The sequence below is a fragment of the Prionailurus viverrinus genome, chromosome D3 (genome assembly GCF_022837055.1).
Source record: "Prionailurus viverrinus isolate Anna chromosome D3, UM_Priviv_1.0, whole genome shotgun sequence".
NCBI lineage: Eukaryota > Metazoa > Chordata > Mammalia > Carnivora > Felidae > Prionailurus > Prionailurus viverrinus.
This window is the reverse complement of record NC_062572.1, coordinates 95,627,536-95,646,279: the sequence shown is the minus strand read 5'-3', so window position 1 is coordinate 95,646,279 and position 18,744 is coordinate 95,627,536. Positions and strand designations below refer to the sequence as shown.

The 18,744-nt window shown below is 50.7% G+C and overlaps 1 protein-coding gene and 1 pseudogene across 10 annotated transcripts in view; one reads left to right on the top strand and one right to left on the bottom strand.

Annotated features, from left to right (window-relative positions):
- SLC66A2 (solute carrier family 66 member 2) overlaps positions 1-18,507 on the top strand; it is a 59,178-nt gene extending 40,671 nt beyond the window's left edge. For 8 of the 10 annotated variants that reach the window (XM_047827509.1, XM_047827507.1, XM_047827513.1 and 5 more), the window contains 2 exons: positions 8,611-8,827; positions 16,833-18,507. In XM_047827509.1, coding sequence (XP_047683465.1) covers positions 8,611-8,827; positions 16,833-17,040 — 425 coding nt within the window. In that variant the 3' untranslated portion in view covers positions 17,041-18,507. Of the gene's footprint in view, positions 1-8,610; positions 8,828-16,832 lie in introns of those variants that run through there. The other 2 variants (XM_047827508.1, XR_007145777.1) reach the window with 2 other exon arrangements.
- On the bottom strand, positions 1,479-2,945 carry LOC125149012 (probable mitochondrial glutathione transporter SLC25A40; annotated as a pseudogene).
- Positions 18,508-18,744: the final 237 nt, after the last annotated feature.

Here is an 18,744-nt window from a genome sequence, read left to right as displayed (position 1 = left end):
TATTTAGAGAGTGATCAAGCACGAGTGGGAGAGAGGCAGAGAGATTGGGAGAGAGAAAATCCTAAGCAGGCTTCACAGTGTCAGCTCAGAACCCAATGTGGTGCTTGATCTCACGAACCGTGACATCATGACCTGAGCCAAAATCAAGAGTCAGACACTTAACTGACTGAGCCACTCAGGTGCCCCTCTCTTTCCTAATTTTAAGTTTTCTTTCTTTATTCACGTGTTGATGGGCATTTGCTGTGGGTTTATGGTCCACCCTTACCTTTGTCTGCCTCAAGTGACGTCCTGCCACCTGCACATGCTGCTGAGAACCTCACCTGCAGGGCGTCACTGACCCTTCCTGTCCCTGTGATTGTTTGGCATATCTAGCTTTATATATGCTAAAACTCTACTGTTTCTTATATTTGTTTGGTAGTCAATTGTGTATCAAAGAGATTTAAGTTATAAGAAGAAAAATCAAATACATTTACCCATTTAGTTACCATATCTTAAATTTTTTTTTTAATGTTTATTTTTGAGAGAGAGAGAGACAGAATGTGAGCAGGGGAGGGGGAGAGAGAGAGACACACACACACACACAGAATCTGAAGCAGGCTCCAGGCTCTGAACTGTTAGCACAGAACCCAGCACGGGGCTCGAACTCATGAACTGCGAGATCATGACCTGAGCTGAAGTCAGATGCTTAACTGACTGAGCCACCCAGGTGCCCCAATCCATTTAGTTACCATATCTAAACTGAAGATGTTAGATCTGTATTTCCATCTGGTGTCGCTTTCCTTCTGTCCAAAGGACTTCGTTTAACATTATACAGAGTCTTTAATTATCAAAAATATCTATATCATATAAACAGTTAATTTTGGTTCATAAAGATATAAAATAGCCATACCTTTGAGTGAAGAAATCCTAACTCTGTTGAAGCCTTAAAATAGCAACAGGAAGTTAAAAAAACAAACAAACTCATGCATTTGAATTAAAGAAGGTATCTAATAGGTATTATTTGGTAAATGTGAATAATGTTATTTAAAGCCTGCTATCTATTATATACTTCGCTGAAATACTTAAATATCTATGTATATGATTTAAGTGTGCATAAAAGACTTGGGCATTTTTCTTCCAGACTCTCTACATCATTCAACACACAATTCAAAGTATTATGATGTATCCGAAACATTCTCAATTATAAAACTTTCAGATTATTGCTTTCAGCGCTAAGGAATAATTTTTCTTTTCTTTACAAGAACATTTAATGGTTGTGATTTCTGGAATACCGTTTTCAATATCTCAAAAATTAGAGTAACAAAATTTATTTTAAAATTAGGATTATGATTTAGAGGCAAAGTAGAAATTACTACTTATTTAAATTATAAAATAGAAAATAATAAAATCATTTCAAGATAATGGTGAAAGAGTTCTTGCCTAAGAGTCTCCGACTTATTATTTGGCTCTGGTTGTTATTTCAGGTTGAAACAGCATCACTAGTATTGCTGTCTTAGAGCATTTTGCTTCTGGGAAAAGCCTTCCCAGATTCATAGGTGTTGATCATAATGGCCCAAGCAGGAAGAGGTTTAATTAAACGGGGAATGAGTCCTGTAAATAATCCTGCAAACCCATTCTTAGCAACAGTGTTCTTCATGATAGTTCACGTTGACATATGCAGAGGCATAGAAATTTTATGACATTCACATATCCAAAGTTGTGTCTGCTTTTGTGTTTTTGCCACGTCAAAGGGCAAAGCTGCAATAGCTGCAGAAAAACCAGACGATGCCCCAGAAGTATAACCAGACAATGCCCCGGAAGTATAACCAGACAATGCCCCGGAAGTATAACCAGACAATGCCCCGGAAGTATAACAAAGACTACCCCAGAAGTAAAGTGGATCATAAATGTTGGTTCATATAAACCAGATTTCACACACAGCGGCTTCTTTAAGACTTCATAATTATACCAGTTGATCTGGCAACAATTCCAGCAACAGTTGATATATGACTTTTATTTTCTCCTAATTTTGATTTCAGAAAATTAGTTAATTGATCACAGCAGGTAAACTAAATGACTGTGGCAGGAACTGCCATCACTAAAGTAGGGGGAAAGCCACTCCACAGGGATTTAATGCCCTCATTTCGAATGGTTTTCAAAAAGGCATCCAATGGGAACGTCCTGGCTTCTTATACCATGCTTTGTTGCCTTCCGCTTCACAAACACATAAATGATCCATAAGTCCATTACTCTACACAAAACATTTTCCTTTGGAGAATGGGTTGCATTGGGCTTGGAGTTGAAACTTCACAACATCCAGAGGAGTTACCATTAGTGGTGTCAGGATAGCTCCAGCACGAGAGGCAAACACTTGTTGAAGAGGTGTCACTTTGATAATCTGTGGTCCCTGTGATTCAGGATCCATATTTTTAACTGATTGAAGAAAAATCTGGTTTAAGTCTTTTCCTCAACTCTGTGCTCCATTATTTTATTGTTTGTAACATCAGTAGCTGAAAATCTGGTGAAGGAGGGCAAGAGGTCCCGGCAACCCTAGTAGGTGGGAATGACCCTTGTAGCGGGTTGGGCTAGCCTCCTGGGCTAACTGCATTCACTATGTTAGGTCAACAAGGAGCCACAAGGACTCTTCACCGTAGTGGAGGGACCCGAAGCCACCGGCCTTTTTAAGCTGTTAAATGTGAAAAAAATCTTCATTATCTGCCTTCATGTTGAACAATAGTTTCATTAGGTATAAAATTCCAAGCTGACACATTTTTTTTTTCAGTCTGTTCAAGACGTTGCTCCCTTGCTGTCTTGTCTTCTACTGATGAGCAACTTGACATTATTCTTCTTTGTTCCTCTGTATGTAATATATCCTTTTTTCTTGCTGCCTTTATAATTTTCTTCTTATTACTGGTTTTGGTGAGAAGTTTGATTATGTTGTGCCCTGGTGTGGTTTTCTTCATGTTTCTTGTGCTTGGGATCCGTCGCACTTCTTAGACTTACGACTTAACGTTTCCATAAAATTTGGGAAGATTTTGGCCCTTTTTTTCCTCCAGCAATTTTTTCTGCCTTCCCCCAACCCTGAAATTCAGGGACTCTAATCACACAAATATTATGTGCCTTGAGGTTGTTCCACAGCTTACTAATGCTCGGTTGATTTAAAAAATTCTTTTCTCTCTTTTTTTAAAATTTATTTTTATTTTAAAAAATTATTTATTTGTTTATTTATTTTTATTTTTATTTTTATTTTTTTATTTTTTTATTTTTTAAAAAATTCTCTTTTCTCTTATATTTTGCAATTTCTCTTCCTATGTCTTCAAGTTTCCTAATCTTTTCTTCTCCATCTAATCTGATATTAACCCCATCCATATATTCATTTTTCATCTCAGATGTTGTGATTTTTATCCCTAGATGGTTTTTTGGGGAGGGAGTAGAGTCTAAAAATATGTATATAATTTTCTGTATCCCAACCTAACTTTTGAACAAATGGAATATAGTTATAATAACTGTTTTGATGCCCTTGTCAGTTCTAACATTCATGTTGGTTCCAATTTTTTTTTTTGTTTTTTTTTTCCAGTTGGTCTATTTTTCTCTTCATTATAGATCACATTTTCCTGTTTCTTTACATGCTTGGTAATTTTTGAGTGGATGTCAGACATTGTGAGTTTTACCTTGCTATCTGCTGAATATTTTTAAGTTTCTATAAATATTTGTGAGCTTTGTTCTGGGGATGTGGTTAAGTAACTTGGAAACAGTGTGATCCTTTTAGATCTTGCTTTTAAGATGAGTTCGGTGGGAGCATTGCTCAGCCTGGGCTAGTTACTCCCCACTGCTGAAGCAATGTTCTACCCAAAGCCCTGTGAATTTCGAGGTTTCCCATTCTGGCTGAAAGGAAGACACTGCTCCTGGCCCTTTGGGAATGCTGCACCCTGTGAATGCTTACCTTTTTCGGCGGTTCTTTGCCCGGTCTTGTGATCGGTGCTTGCTTTGTCCTGCAAACTCCAGCCGCCTCATGTCCTAGACCCAGCTCCGTCTTCCCCACTGTGGGTTTCTGGGGGCTTGGCCTGGTTCTCACTTCATTTTCTGCGCCCTGGAAACTCCAGGCCGAACCTGGGACAGTTTGGGGCTCACTTCACCTATATTGCATCTCCTAGAGATCCCTGTCCTTTACTGCCTCGTGTCCAGTGTTTTGCAGACATCTATTTTGCCCAGTTTGTGGCTATTTGGACAGTAAGTCTGGTCTCTGTTGTTCCATCTTGACTGGAAAAAGAGTGGCAGCTCAGTTTTCATTTTCCTGGCTTTGGTATTCCCTTAACCGCTCCTAGCTGCTTGTATGTGTGACTATCCATCTGATGTGGGTTTTTCTTCCTCGTCTCGACACTGGACTTTGCCAGAGTGGAAGGATGCCTCACCCTTCCTTTGGGAAGCAGTGGTGACCGATTGGCTGTTCCTTTTGCCACCTTTGCTTTGTTAGAATCGCTGTCCTGGGCAGCATTAGGGGTCTGCTTTCCCTTCTTTCTTGTACCTGTCTTATTTCACTCAGTATCATGCTCTCAGTTCATCCAGGTTTTAGCACGTTGCAGAATTTTCTTCCATTTTAAGGCTGAATAATTCTCCACTGAATGTACAGACCACATTTCGCTTATGCATTTACCTGTTGGTGGACCCTGAATTGCTTCTGTGTTTCAGCTATTGCCAATAATGCCGCCGTGAACATGGTTGTACGAATATCTGTTTGAGTCCCTGCTTTCAGTTCTTTTGGGTGTATCCCCAGAAGTGGAACTGCTGGGTCATGTGATTCTGTGTTGAATTTTGTGAGGACCCTCTCTCTATACTGTTTTCCACAGCGGCTGCACCATTTCACATACGCGCCAGCAGTGCACAGGGTTCCAGTTTCTCCCCGTCCTTCCCAACAATTGTTTCTGTGTTTTTGTTTTTAATTTATTTTGAGAGAGAGAGAGAGTACACGAGCACGAGCCAGGGAGGGGCAGAGAGAGAGGGAGAGAGAGAATCCCAAGCAGGCTCCAGGCTCAGTGCAGAGCCCGACGTGGGGCTCGATCTCACAAACTGGGAGAGCACGACCTGGCCGAAATCAAGAGTCGGATGCTCAAGTGACTGAGCTGCCCAGGTGCCCTGTGTTGTTTTGTTTTGTTTTGTTTTTAAAAGCAGCTGTCCTAATGGTTGTGAAGTTGTGTCTCATTTTGGTTTTGATTTTCATTTCCCTAATGATTAATAACATTGAGTATCTTTTCATGTGCTTATTGGGCATCTATAGATGTCCTTTGGAGAGAGGTCTGTTCAACTACGTTGCCCCTTAAAAAAATTTTTTTTTGAGTTGTAAGCATTCTTTATATATTCTGGATACAAGTTCCTTATTGGATATCTGATTCACAAATATTTTCTCCCATTGCATGGGTTACCTTCTTACTCTGTTGATTATGTTATTTGAAACAGAACTATTTAAAAAATTTCATTTTTTCAGCTTTATTGAGGTATTATTGACATATAACCTATTTAAGATGTACAAGGTGATGACTTGATACGCTTATATTTGTGGTGTAAGCACCACAGTAAGGTTCATTAATACTTCCATCCCTTCACATTATTTATTTATTTATTTTTTTGGTGGAGGTAACATTTAAGATCTACTTTTTTTTTTTAATGTTTATTTATTTTTGAGGGAGAGGGAGAGCATGAGTAGGGGAGGGGCAGAGAGAGAGGAGGACAGAGGATCCGAAGCAGGCTCTGTGCTGACAGCAGCGAGCCTGTGGGGCTCGAACTCCCGAATCGTGAGATCATGACCTGAGCTGAAATCAGGTGGTCAGCTGACTGAGCCACCCGGGCACCCCAGGATCTACTCTCTTAACACCTTTCTTTTTTTCCTTTTTTCTTCTTGAAGTAAACTCTGCACCCAACATGGGGCTTAAACTCATGACCCCGAAATCAAGAGTCGCACACTCCACCGACTGAGCCAGCCAGGTGCCTCAGCCACGTTCAAGTGTGTATGTAATACAATGTTGTTGATTATAGTTACCATTCTGTACATTAGATGCCAGAACTTATTCATCTTACAGCTGGAAGTCTGTGCCCTTGGACCAACATCTCCCTACCTCCCCCACCCCCAGTGCTGGCAACCGCCATTCTGCTCTGTTTCTACAAGTTTGGCTTTTTTGGATTCTACATATGAGTGAGAATACACAGTGTTTGTCTTTCTCTGACTGATTTTACTTAGCATTATGCTCAAGGTTCTCAAGGTCTATCTATATTGTCACAAAAGCAAGATTTCCCTTTTTTATGGCTAAATAATAGTCTATTATATATATATATACACCAGTCGTCTTTCTCCATTCATCTCTTGGTGTGGACGCTTAGGTTGTTTCCATGTTTTGGAATAAATAGCGCTGCTGTGAACGTGGGGTGCAGATGTCTCTTCAAGATAGTGATTTCATTTCCTTTGGATAAATGCCCAAAGGGGAATTGCTGGATCATGTGGTGTTTCTATTTTTAATATTTTGAGGAACCTCCATGTTGTTCTGCACAGCGGCTGCCCCAGTTAGCGTTGCCTTTTCTCCACATCCTCACCAACGCTGATCCCTTTTTTTTTTTTTTATTCTAGCCGTTCTGACAGGTGTGAGATCGTATCTCATTGTGGTTTTGATTTGCATTTCCCTGATGTGTGATGTGGGGCATCTTTTCATGTGTCTGTTGGCCATTTGTATGTCTTCTTTGGAAAAATACGTGTTCTAGTCCTCTATTTTTTAATTGGATTGTTTTGTTTCGTTTTTGTTTTTTGGTTCGGCTACTGAGTTGTATGAGTTTTGCATATATTTTGGGTATAAACCCCTTATAACATGACAGTCTGCAAACATTTTCTCCCATTCTGTTGGTCTCCTTTCATTTTGCTGGTCGTTTCTTTTGTTCTGCAGAAGCCTTTCAGTTTGATGCAGTTCTCCTTGTTTATTTTTGCTTTGCATTGTTGGTGTCCTATCCAAAAATCGTTGCCAAGACCAATAGTTTCAAAGAGTTTTTTTTTCCTAGAAACACAGAAGTTTATAATTTTGATACAAATTGGTCTATTTTCTCTTCTGTTGCTGTGTTTTTGTTCTCATATCTAAGGAGCTGTTGACAAATCCACTGTCCTGATGCTCTCCCTCTGTGTTCTCTGCTGAGAGTCTTACCGTTTTCTCTCTCATGTTTAGGTCTTTTTGAGATAATTTTTGTGTCTGCTAAGGTAAGGGTCCGGTCTCAGTCTTTTCTCAGAAATTTTGTAATAAAGGTATTCTGTTAGTCATTTGCCAGTTGACCTGCTCCTTGAGAACCTAAAATAGACTTGTGACCGATTGACCTCAGACCCTGTTTCCTAAAGCCCCCTGGACCTCACCTGGTGTCCTCAGCTCGTCTGTTCGTAGTCCATCCCTGTCCTGGCCCAGGTTCTCGGTTCTGACCCTGTTTTTCCACTCCTTGGGCACAAAGTCAGGAACTTCATCCGGGTCTGAGATCCGCCCCCTTGTCACATCCTCTCATGACTTCATATTCTCTGTAGGGAACACCTCAGTGTTTGCCCCCAGCTCCCCTGCACGCTCAGGCCACCCCCGTGTTACAGCTGGGGTTTGTTCCTGAAGCGAGCCTGGCTCATACCCTGCCCTGCTCTAGGAGGTGACCCCCACTCTGGTGTGACGTCACACCTGCAAACCATGCCCCGCCTCCTGCCTGCGCTCCCCCTTTCTAGTTCAGACTCTGGGCAGTGTTCTCACGCAGAGTGAGGGAATGGAGCCTGAAGGGGGGGGGGGGGGGGGGGCGGGGCTGGCAGGACAGGCACATGTGTGCAGGTTGACTATTTCCCTGCCGGCACTTCCCGGGCCCTGGAGGGCCGGACCCGCCACCCTGTACTGGCGCCCATGCCTGCAGCCCTTGCTGGGTCAGTTTCCTGGCAAGGCGCCCTGGCTCCAGATCCTGCCATTCTAAGGGCTGGGCCAGGATCGGGTGCATCCTGCACCCTCAAGCTCTCTTTCTATTTATCCCCATTTCCCTGACCTGCCCTGACGCCGCTGCTGTCCCCAGGACCTCCTGTGTTTATCTGCCAAAGCCCAAGAACTTCACGTAGTTTGCCGATTTGTGAGTGCTTATGGATTTGGTTTCGGCAGGACACATCTATCTGTCAGGCGAACGATAACATTCTATCAACTGTGTAGTGATGATAAGTACATACTTTTATTGGCCCTTATTATGGGCTGGGCACTTTATTGGGTTTGTAAGATTAACTCACGTAACCGTTAGAATAACCGTAGGAGGTAGGTTACCTTATTCCTTTCACACCTGAAGACACCGAGACACCTGGTTAACTGATCCACTTGTGGAGGAAGGGGTGAGGATTCTAACCCAGGGAAGAGACTTCAGAGGCTCCTGTACAACCCCTGCACTATACTATCACAGGATTTAAGGATTTTAACGTCTTTACGGTGACTAATATCAAAGCTCCCTCACAAGGGCCCTGCCAAGAGCACACGGAGCCCCACGGCCCACGTCCATCTCACGTCCATTGACTTTGACCTCCTCGCTCCGCTCACGTCCTCTCCTCACGGCGCCCTGACCCGTACGCCTGGCTTACCTTTGTCTCGCCTCTCGCCCTAGACTTTGACCCTCGCCACTTCTGGCACTGGAGCAGCTTCGGGGACTACGTGCAGTGTGTCGTGGCCTTCACGGGCGTGGCGGGCTACATCACGTACCTGTCCATCGACTCGGCCCTGTTTGTGGAGACCCTGGGCTTCCTGGCCGTGCTGACCGAGGCCATGCTGGGTGTCCCGCAGCTCTACCGCAACTACCGCCACCAGTCCACTGAGGGAATGAGGTAGGCGGCCCCTGCGGCTCTCGCTGGACCCAGTGGTGGGTGCCAGTGCCTCCAAGTTGGTAAGAACGGAATGTGCACGCACACGGCTGCCGTGTTTTCGGTCACGCTTGTGAAACCGCCGGGTAAAGAGCGGTGTCGGTTTGAGCACGTTGGCCCTTGATGTCTGGGTGTGTGAGCAGAGACGTGAGCGTGGGACGGGTTGGGGGAGGCCACGGCCCTCTCGCGAGGCAGGTGTGCGGTGCGGGCTCTGAGCGCCGCTCTTTCAGGCTGGCCCTGAAGCATGACGGTGGGAGGGACGTGCCGAGTGCAGAAGGGGGGGCGAGGGGACAGCGCTCTGGCTGCGGAGCACAGAGGTGCACTCAGCGGTGGGGGCCCTGTGTCATGGGATTCACTCTTGTCACGGCGGAGCAGGTGTGCCGATGCCATCCGTGACTTCAGATGTCCTCCGAGTAACGGGAGGCCGGTGGGGCGCAAGTCTTGAAGGCGTTGGGTAGGGCCCTCCCCTGGCCTGGCCCGATGAGAGTCACCTGTGCCATTGGACGGGGTGTCCGTTGGCATCCCAGGGGCCCCCCGGATTGGCTGGTTCAGAATCTTTGCCATTCCTACTGGTTGTTCCTCTGGCACTTGCTCGCTTCCTGCGATGGGGAGCTCCCTCCCCGTGCAGCACTTACAGCTGTGCAGGGCTCTCTTCGAAGCCTATAGTAGTACCCGAACCTCTCACGCATTCTTGCCTAGATCCATGCAGACCCTCAGCCCCTCCCAGGGTGGTTGTGTGTGTGTGAAGGCAGCATCGTGACCCTACCTCCCTGGGGGCCTCTTCTCACCCTCCTCAGGTGCATTGGCTCCCTCTCCCGTGATATGGCTTACAGGCCCTTCCCTCCCCATTTCTCCCTGGATGGATGTCTATTCCACTGAAGCATGACAGAAGACGACTAGTGTGCACTTTCAGATACGAATGTGCGGCGGGAGGCCTGTCCGGTGGCTGGGGCATGGTGCCCCCTCCTCTGGGGACCCTTGGCACCTGCGGACTCACTGAGGCTGACCACCTGATTTGTGGCCACAGCGTGCCTAAAGTGGGCTCATGTTGATCCCACACCTGCTGCTTCCAAGCCCACCTGCCTGTATCTGTGTGCTTGCTGCACCTGCACTGTCACTGTTTGCTGGTCAGATCCTGTAGGCAACTTACTGTATCCGGCATGTAGGGGATACCCGGGCAGTTGAATCCAACATTGTCTCAATTTTCCAAGTTCAACTTCTGTGATGGGAAAGAACTCTCCATGGGTCAGAGGCAGGCCAGAGTGGAGGCTGCCAGCGCCCAAGGTTGGAGGCCGTGATCCACGGAGAGGAAGCTGGGTCCACAGACATCGCCAGAGGCAGGAGATTCAAGCTTCTTAATGTGGGAAATGACACAATGGCTTAATTCCCCCAGTGCCACCAAGAGCAGCTTGCAGGACGCTCGGGAAATTACAAAAACAATTCTAGTTATGGTAATATTAAGAGTGTAAAATACTTAGAAATTAACTTAACCAAGGAGGGGCGCCTGGGTGGCTCAGTCGGTTGAGTGTACGACTTGGGCTCAGGTCATGATCTCACGGTGCGTGAGCTCGAGCCCCACATCGGGCTCTGGGCTGACGGCTCAGAGCCTGGAGCCTGCTTCGGATTCTGTGTCCCCCCACCTCTCTCCGTCCCACCCCTGCTTGTGCTCCGTCTCTCTCTGTCTTTCAAAAATGAGTAAACCTAAAAAAATTTTTTTTTCTGAAAAAAAATTAACTTAACCAAGGAGATAAAAGACTTGTACAATGAAAACTACAAAACAGTCTGCTGAAAGAAATTTAAGACATAAGTAAATGGAAAGACATCCCATGTTCATGGACTGGAAGACTCAATATTGTTATAATGTCAGTATTACCCAAAGCAATCTCAGATTTAATGGAATCCCTGTCGAAATCCCAGTGATTTTTTTTTTTTTTTTGCAGAAATAGAAAAACCAGGCCTAAAATTCATATGGAACATTAAGGGACCCCCAAATAGTCAAAACAATCTCGAACAAAACTAGAAGACTCATACTTTCAGATTTTAAAAATAACTAAAAAGTACAATAACCAAGACAGTGTGTTATTGGCATAAAGACAAATAGACCAGGGGTCTAGAGAGTCCCGAAATGACATTTACATATATGGTTAAGTGATTTTCGGAAAGGGTGCCAAGACCATTCAGTGGAGAAAGGACAGTCTTTTCAACAAATGGTTCTGAGAAATGGCATATCCACATGCAAAAGAATGACATTAGACTCTTACCTGGCACCGTATACAAAAATTAACTCAAAATTGATCAAAGATCTGAATGTAAGACCTAAAGCAATGGAATTCTTAGAAGAAAACAGGAGAAAAGCATCATGACATTGGATTTGGCAGTGATTTCTTGGATGTGACCCCAAAGGCACAGGAAACAACATAAAAAATACATGTTGGGCTTTATAAAATCTAAAAGTTTTGGGGCACTTGGGTGGCTCACTTGGTCGAGTGTCTGACTTTGGCTCAGGTCATGATCTCACAGTTCGTGAATTTGAGTCCCACGTCGGGCTCGCTGCTGTCAGCCTGTCAATGCAGAGCCTGCTTTGGATCTTCTGTCCCTCTCTCTCTGCCCCTCCCCTGCTTGCGCTCTCCCCCACGTCCCCCCTATCCTGGTGGGTGTCACGTGGGATCTTGTTGTGGTTTTGATTTGCATTTCCCTAATGACTAATGATGTTGAACATCCTTTCATGTGCTTCTTGACCATTTATACGTCTATGGAGAGATGTCTGTTCAGACCTTTTGTCTGTTTTTAAATTTGGTTGTTTGTCTTTTTATTACTGAGTTGTAGATTTCTTTATCTACACTGGATACTGGAACTCTGTCAGGTATATGATTTGCAAGTTTTTTCTCCCATCCTGTGGATCGTCTTCACTTTCCTGATATTTCCCTTTTCAGCACAAAAGATTTTTAGATTGAATGAAGTCCAGCGTGTTTGTGTGTGTGTGTGTGTGTGTGTGTGTGTGTGTGTGTGTGTGTTGCTTATGCTTTAGTTGTCATGCCCAAGAAACCATTGTCTGACCTAAGGTCACAAAAACCTACTCTTTTGGGATGTGTTTTGGGTGGAGTTTGATGGGTGGGAGGAGGGCAAGGTCTGGGCCTGGGCTCGTGAGGGGAGGGCTGGGGAGGCCACAGGGCTTGGCCTGCCTGACCTGTGTGCTGTGGGGGAGGCTTTCTGGACTGCGGGGCAGGGCAAGGATGAGGTGAGAGGTATTTTAGGAGTAGTCTGAGAGGAAAAAATGCAGGAGCCAAGAATGAGGTAATGGGAGCTGGGATTAAAATAGTGGGAGGGGGTAGGGATGGCCAGGTGTGGGAGGAGCTGGTGGCCTGACCAGGACTCCAGCTCCCAGGCTACCAGCCTGAGCAGGAAGGACATGCCCTGGGGCCTGGGAGGCGACCAGCTGGGCTTCCTGCCTGGTGGAAACCCTGGGCTCCGTGTAGGAGGAGGAGTCGGGTCTCCCTTGGGTGGCACTCCAGACACCCCAGACATACTGAAGGGTGATAGCCCGACCTCTGCGGCTCGCTCCTCCGTCCCATAGCTGCTGCAAGTGATGGGAATTCACAGCTCACTGAAGGTCCTGGGAGTCTTGGGGGCAGGGCACCACACAGTCTTGGGGTGACAACGTGAACTTGTACATCAGAGTCCTTGCTGTCTGCACAGGGGCGTTCCTTCCTGATAAGCAGATTGCTCGGGGTGTTGGTTTTCTCCTGCACCAGACGGGGCGGGAACAGCTTGGTTAATATTTGACCTAGGCGGCTGGTCGTGGGACCTCAGCGAGGCTGTCACATTCCTGACCCTGAGCCATAGCTGACTCAAGGGCCGAGGCTGGGTGAGGCGTCTGGTCTGTGCGGCTAAAAATGTTCTTTACATCAGGTGACCTCACGTCTGAGCAGTGACCGCACGTCTGCACGTGCACCTGTGCACTCAGGACCCAGAGGGGCTCTGACAGGGCGCCAGGGGAGGGGTGGCCTCGGGTTCCGGGACTGACCTCAGCTGCATTTTCTGCCTGCCCCATAGGGAGTGCCGCTGTGTGGAGTCCTGTCTCTCCCCCAGCCACCAGTGGAGGGAGGGGCCAGCTTCTGGCCAGGGGGCCGTCGAAGGACCGGCACCCTCACCCCAGGAATGGCCTGGCCCTGAGGGGCTGGGGACACAGGGCTTTTCCAGGCTGGTGTCACTCCGGCTTTGGCTGCAGCCCCAAAGCCCCACTTGAGAAGGCTCCAGCCCCGCCGTCTGCCCGACCCTGCTGCCTGAGCTGGAACTGTCTCTGTGGCTCGTTAGGCTTTCCTTGTGTTTTGAGGAGGGTCTGTCAGTCCCCTCCTAAACTTGGGTGTCTCTGGGGGAGAACGTGCCTTGAGCTCTGAGTCCATAGAACGGAACGAGCCTCTTCCTCTGAGCGCCCGTTGCTTCCTCCTGTCTTCATGGCAGAAACCTCACTTGCTTTTGGAGCTTCTCCTTGAGGCGCTTGCTTTGTGGCTGTGGGTTTTCCTCGGAAAGTGTGGTGTTGTGAGTGTGGGGGCTGTGAGCAGCTTGGACAGGCCGGCCCTCCGCGGTGCCGTTCACTCCGTGCACCCGGGCCCCAGTCTGGCAGGTGCCTGCGGCCTCCTGGTGGCCCAGCCCAGGCCTGGAGGGGACCGCGTGCTGTCAGCTCTGTCCCCGTTCACCCCGCTTCCCTCACTCAGCTCGTCTCCGTGGTGTGCCCCCCACCTCCACGGTGCCCCCGGTTCTAAGGGTGCCATTAGCCCAAGTCCCTGCCCTGCGGCCCCACTGAGGCCCTGAGCCATGATGCCGAGTCACCCACAGACAGACATCCCCAGCTGGTGCTCCAGACCAGGACAGTTCAGACCGAGAGAGAGGCACGGGGTGGGAAGTGGAGGGTTTTGATTACCGCAGGTGACAAATCCCCATGGGAAATGTCACAGCAGCCAGCACCGTCCCTCCTGCTCCTCGGCCATGCTGCCCAGGGTGGACCAGGTCCGATGTCCACAGGGACCAGTCGGGGAAGGCGGCCAGTGGCAGAATGCAGACCCAAACTTCCAATCTCGGATCTTTTCCACGAGGCTGCACGGGGCAAGCCCATCTCTCCCCCTGAGCACGACTGCAGGCCCGGACAGAAGGCACGGAGCAGATGTGGGGACTCCAAGAAGTCAGCCGGCGTGGGCAGGTCACGGGAAGGAGACCGCAACTTGACACGTGGATGACTGCCCTGAGTTCCGTTTTCCCGTCCATCCCTGCCAGCCTGGAACTCAGCACTGTGCCCTGGGTAGGGTGGAAAGAGCCCCACGAGGGGCCTCCTCCACTGGTCCCAGCGTGGGGCAGGGCCCCCTCCAGGGCAGAGAGTGAGGAGACGCCCGAGGTTGTTGTCGTTGCTGTTTTGGCCTTGCTCTTATGTCCTGGCTCCAGGCAAGTCCCAATCCTGAAGGGCTGTCTGCTGAGCTGGGGCCGTGTGAGCGGTGGCTGGACAGACACCTGCCCCTGAGAGTAAAGGGGAATCCTGTGGCTCTTTCCCTCCACCCTGCCACCACGTGGACCTGGACACTAAAGCCCTGGCTTTCCAGCCAGAGGACCTGGGAAAGGAGTGTCCCCGAGGCACAGAGTCAGGGAGATGGACAGGAACATCTTGGGACAGGGATCCTGTAAAGTTGCATGTGACTCCTGGGCTCACGCCAAGCTATGCATGCGTGGACTTGGCCCTAGCCTACATCCCAGAGGCGTTGAAAACTGAATGTTGGGGAGGACCACCACCCACATCCCAGCCCGGCCACTGAGTGCTGCCTGCACAGTCCGGACCCAGGTGGCTCTGCAGACGCCTTGAAAACTGAGCTGAATTGACCTGCAGCCCACATCAGCTGCTGTTAGAACACAAGACCCGACATTCTCCATAGGGTTTAATAAGGCATACAGTCTCATTATATGTTAACAATGTCCAGGATACAAACCAAAATTACTCAACATATGAAGGAACCAGGAAGATCTCAGCAGCTGTCAAAGGACACGGGAACCAGCTGACAACAAGGACCGTGAACCAGGTGACAGAGGCCCTGCGGTCGCTGGAAACCACTCTAGAGAGCGAGAGCGGACACTCTGGAGATGAATGAAAAACAGAACATCTCAGCAAAGACGTGGAAGCTATGAAAAAGAACCACATAGAAGATCTTAAATTAAAAAATACAGAAAACCAAATAAAAATGTACTTCGTGAGTTCAGTAGCAGAATGAAGGTAACGGGAGAAAGAGTCTGAACCTGAAGACAGATCGATAAAAATCGTACATTCTCAACAACAGAGAAAAACTGGGGGTAAAAGTAGGGACAGGACCAAAAGATCTAACAGTGATGTCGTCTGAGTTTAGGAGAGGAGTGTGGAGCAGACAAAAATAGTTAAAGAGATAATGGCTGAAAATTTTCCAAATTTGATGTTAGATAAACACAGATTTCAGACGTTTGGCAAATCCCAAACATGTATCACATCACAATCTGCTAAAAACCAACGTTAAATGTGGAAAGCAGCCAGAAAAAGATCTGTTATATATAATAAATCTGGATTTTCAAAATGCAGAATTAGTTATCAGCTAACTCAGAACAAACATTTTGAAATACTACGTGAGCCAACACTACAGGCCAAGTGAGATGTATCCGTGGGCTGTTTGGATGTGGATGCCTGCCCACAGACAAGCTGGATGGAGCTCGGCCTTAGGCCATCTCCCCAGCGGCCGTCCTGGAGAACCTCAGGCTGTCGTGAGCGGAAAGGTCAGGAGATTTCTCCGCTTCCCGTTGGTTCTGCATGGCCAGTGTGACACTTCAGCGGGCGGAGGATGGGACCAAGAGCAGTGTTTGAGCGCCTGCTGCCTCCGTGCGCTGGGGTTCAGGAGACGGGGCTCCTCACCCCGGTTCTGTCAGAACCAGCCTGGGGCTTGAGGTTGTCCGAACGCCAGGGCTCTGGGGTGGAGGAGTGCCCACTTCCAAGAGCCCACAGCGCCTGCCTCGCCCTCGACGTGAGTTCTCCTCGGTCTGGTGCTCGCGGCTCTGACGGGCACCCTGTCTGCTTGGGGAACTTCACTGTCCTTCCTGCTGCCTGGTGGCACCACCCCCAAACTCTGTGGCCTGGTTTCATTAGTTGGAGAAGGTTCGGCCTGCTGGCGGAGGTGGTCCGATTTAAACATAGCGTACACGGGAAGGCACAGCGCTGCTCCGCTCGTCGCTCGGGGAGCCAGGGCTCGGTGGTGTGCATGTGGGCTGTGGGCAGTGACGTGAGTGACAGTTCCCTCTTTACTCACCAAGGGTCCCTGTCCCCCTACAGACGGGTCTGAGGTGTCTGAGGGGGGTCGGCGTCCATGACTAGGAAGGGAATCACCCTCCAGTGAGCTTTCACGTGGGGGGGTGGGGTCTGGCCGGGCAGGGATTTCCGAGAGTGGCCGGCTTTGCTCCGCTTCTCCTGGCAGCCCCTGCTTTTGTCCCCTGGGTGCAGACCGGGGGCTCCGCGGCCAGGAAGAGAAAGCTGAGGCTGAGGGGGCCACCACCTGTCCTGGGCAAGGCTCCTGTGGTCGAGTGCGGCCGTCCTGAAGTCCTGTGGCTGTGGCTGCTGCCCCTGCCTGGTCGGCCCCCTGGGATGCAGCGTGGGGAGGGGTGGTCTCCCCTGTCCTAAGGCCACGGCGAGTCTCCTGAGGGGCACGCGACAGACGTGCCCGCAGCCGCGAGGGGCAGAGCACCTGTGAGGCCGTGGGGGCCCCACCGCTGTGTCGGCCTTTTCCCGCCCCGCACAGCTGAGGCCCCTCCAGCCGGAGGGCCTCCCTGTCCCCGTGGCGGGGCATGCAGGGCCCTCATGGCGAGGATGGGAGGGATGGGAGGGACGGGTTGGGGCCGGGTGTCCCCTGACTGCCCCGTCTGCTGAGCCCCCAACCCCGTTTTGTTTCCTGACCCCTGGCTGGTGTCTCTGCAGCATCAAGATGGTGTTCATGTGGACCAGCGGGGACGCCTTCAAGACCGCCTACTTCCTGCTGAACGGCGCGCCCCTGCAGTTCTCCGTGTGTGGCCTGTTGCAGGTGCTGGTGGACCTGGCCATCCTGGGACAGGCCTACGCGTTCGCCCGCCACCCCCCGAAGCCCGCCCCCCATGCGGCGCACCCCGCCAGTGCCAAGGCCCTCTGAGGCAGCCGGGGAGGAGGACAAGGACGCGTGGCGGTCTCCAGCCGCAGGCGCCGCCCGGCCGCCCGGCCTCCCCGTCGGGGCGGGCAGGCACCGTGGCCCCAGAGGGGTCTCAGCCGTCGGGATCTCTGTCAGCCTCTGTGGGTCTGGGGTGGGCCGGTGGGGGGGCCTGGGTGCCGGCCTTTGTGCCCGCCCGCCCCGAGGACGGGCGCCAGTGGGGTTCACAGCGAGGGCTGGGCTGCAGCTGCTTTCGGGCGATGGAAAAGCGACTGTTCTCTTCCTTCCTCTCACAAGACGCCTGTCTGCAGCCTGGAACGTGCTCGCAAACCCGGGAAAGGCTGACCTGGGGCTGCGACAGGACAGAGGACACCATGAAGCCCCTCCGGAGTGCAGAGCCCGGTCTCAGAAGGGCCCGGGCGCAGAGCCCGCCTGATACCTGTGGAAAGGAGGCCGTGAGGACGCACGTCACGAGCATTCTTGATTATCCGGCCAGAGTTGGCCCTTTCGGGGCCACCTGCAGTGCAGCTGCCTCATGGGACTCAGGACTCGGCCGTCAGCTCGGCAGTGGGGCCCAGGGCTGTCCTGTGGGCCCCCTGGGCCTCACTGCTACGCTGGCTTCTTCCTGGCAGGCACCGGTGTGGACCCTGCTGGGGCTCAGGGGTGTGGTGGGGTGTCGGTGGCCCGCGTGTGCTCCCGGGAAAGCCAGGGGCCCGCGACCGGGTCCCCCAAGGAGGGCTGCCTCGCGGGGCGTTTTCCCTGTATCCTGGGGAATGCACGTGTCTGCAGCACACAGCCTTCCATCTTCAGGACAGGGGGCCGGTCTGCGGGCCAGGAGTGGGGACACGTGTGGCCCGTGTCCCTGCTGCTGAGCCAGTCCCACACCCCACACTCTGGGCCCTCAGGCCTGGGGTGACCTTCCGGGGTAGGGGGCCGGGCCCCGGCATCTCTGCCCGCCGAACCCCTGGTCCTCCACATCCCCTGCATCTGGCTGCAGTGGGGGCTGCTGGGTGACTCTGGTCGCCCCGTATTTCCCCCCTTCACTGTCACGTGAGCATCTCAGCCGTGCCCAGCAGCCCTGGGCAAGTTCCCAGGCCCCCAGAGCCTGTGTTCTGGATGCTTCCACGTGGCTTCCCTTCTGCTGGGCAGAGGGGCAGCTCTGGGGGGGGGGGGGGGTGACCGGGGTGCCACAGCCCTAGTGGTGTCTGCTGTGCACAGCCGTTCCCTCCTCCAGAGTTTTCCTCAAAAACTCCTGTGTGTTTGAGCGAGGATCCTGCCGAGTTAATGGCCTGTGAGATGACCTGGAAATGCTTAGTTTGTAAAAATGAAGGGACATGTCTGCAGCAGTAATTGCGTCCGAATTAAAACGTCACCGATTGCAGTGGTGACCGGCCGTGCCCAGGTGGGGGGTGGGGGGGGCGCTCCGTTCTGTCAGTGTGGTGACTGTGAATCAATAAACCGCTCGCGGATCCAGTGTGGCCTCGTGAATGCACTCGGGAGCGAGCGAGGGCCCAGGACAGAGGGAGGAACCGGTCCCCGCCCTTACTTCACCTCAGGGTCTCCAGGGAAGGGTGGACGCCCCTTCCTTGGGGTGCGGCTGTCCTTGTGAGACCCGGGCTGCTCGCTCGGGTGCCCCCTCCCCAGGCAGGCCAGCCCCGGACCGGTGACGGCCCTGTGCCGGCAGGGCCCCGACCGTGGAATGCTTTGGAA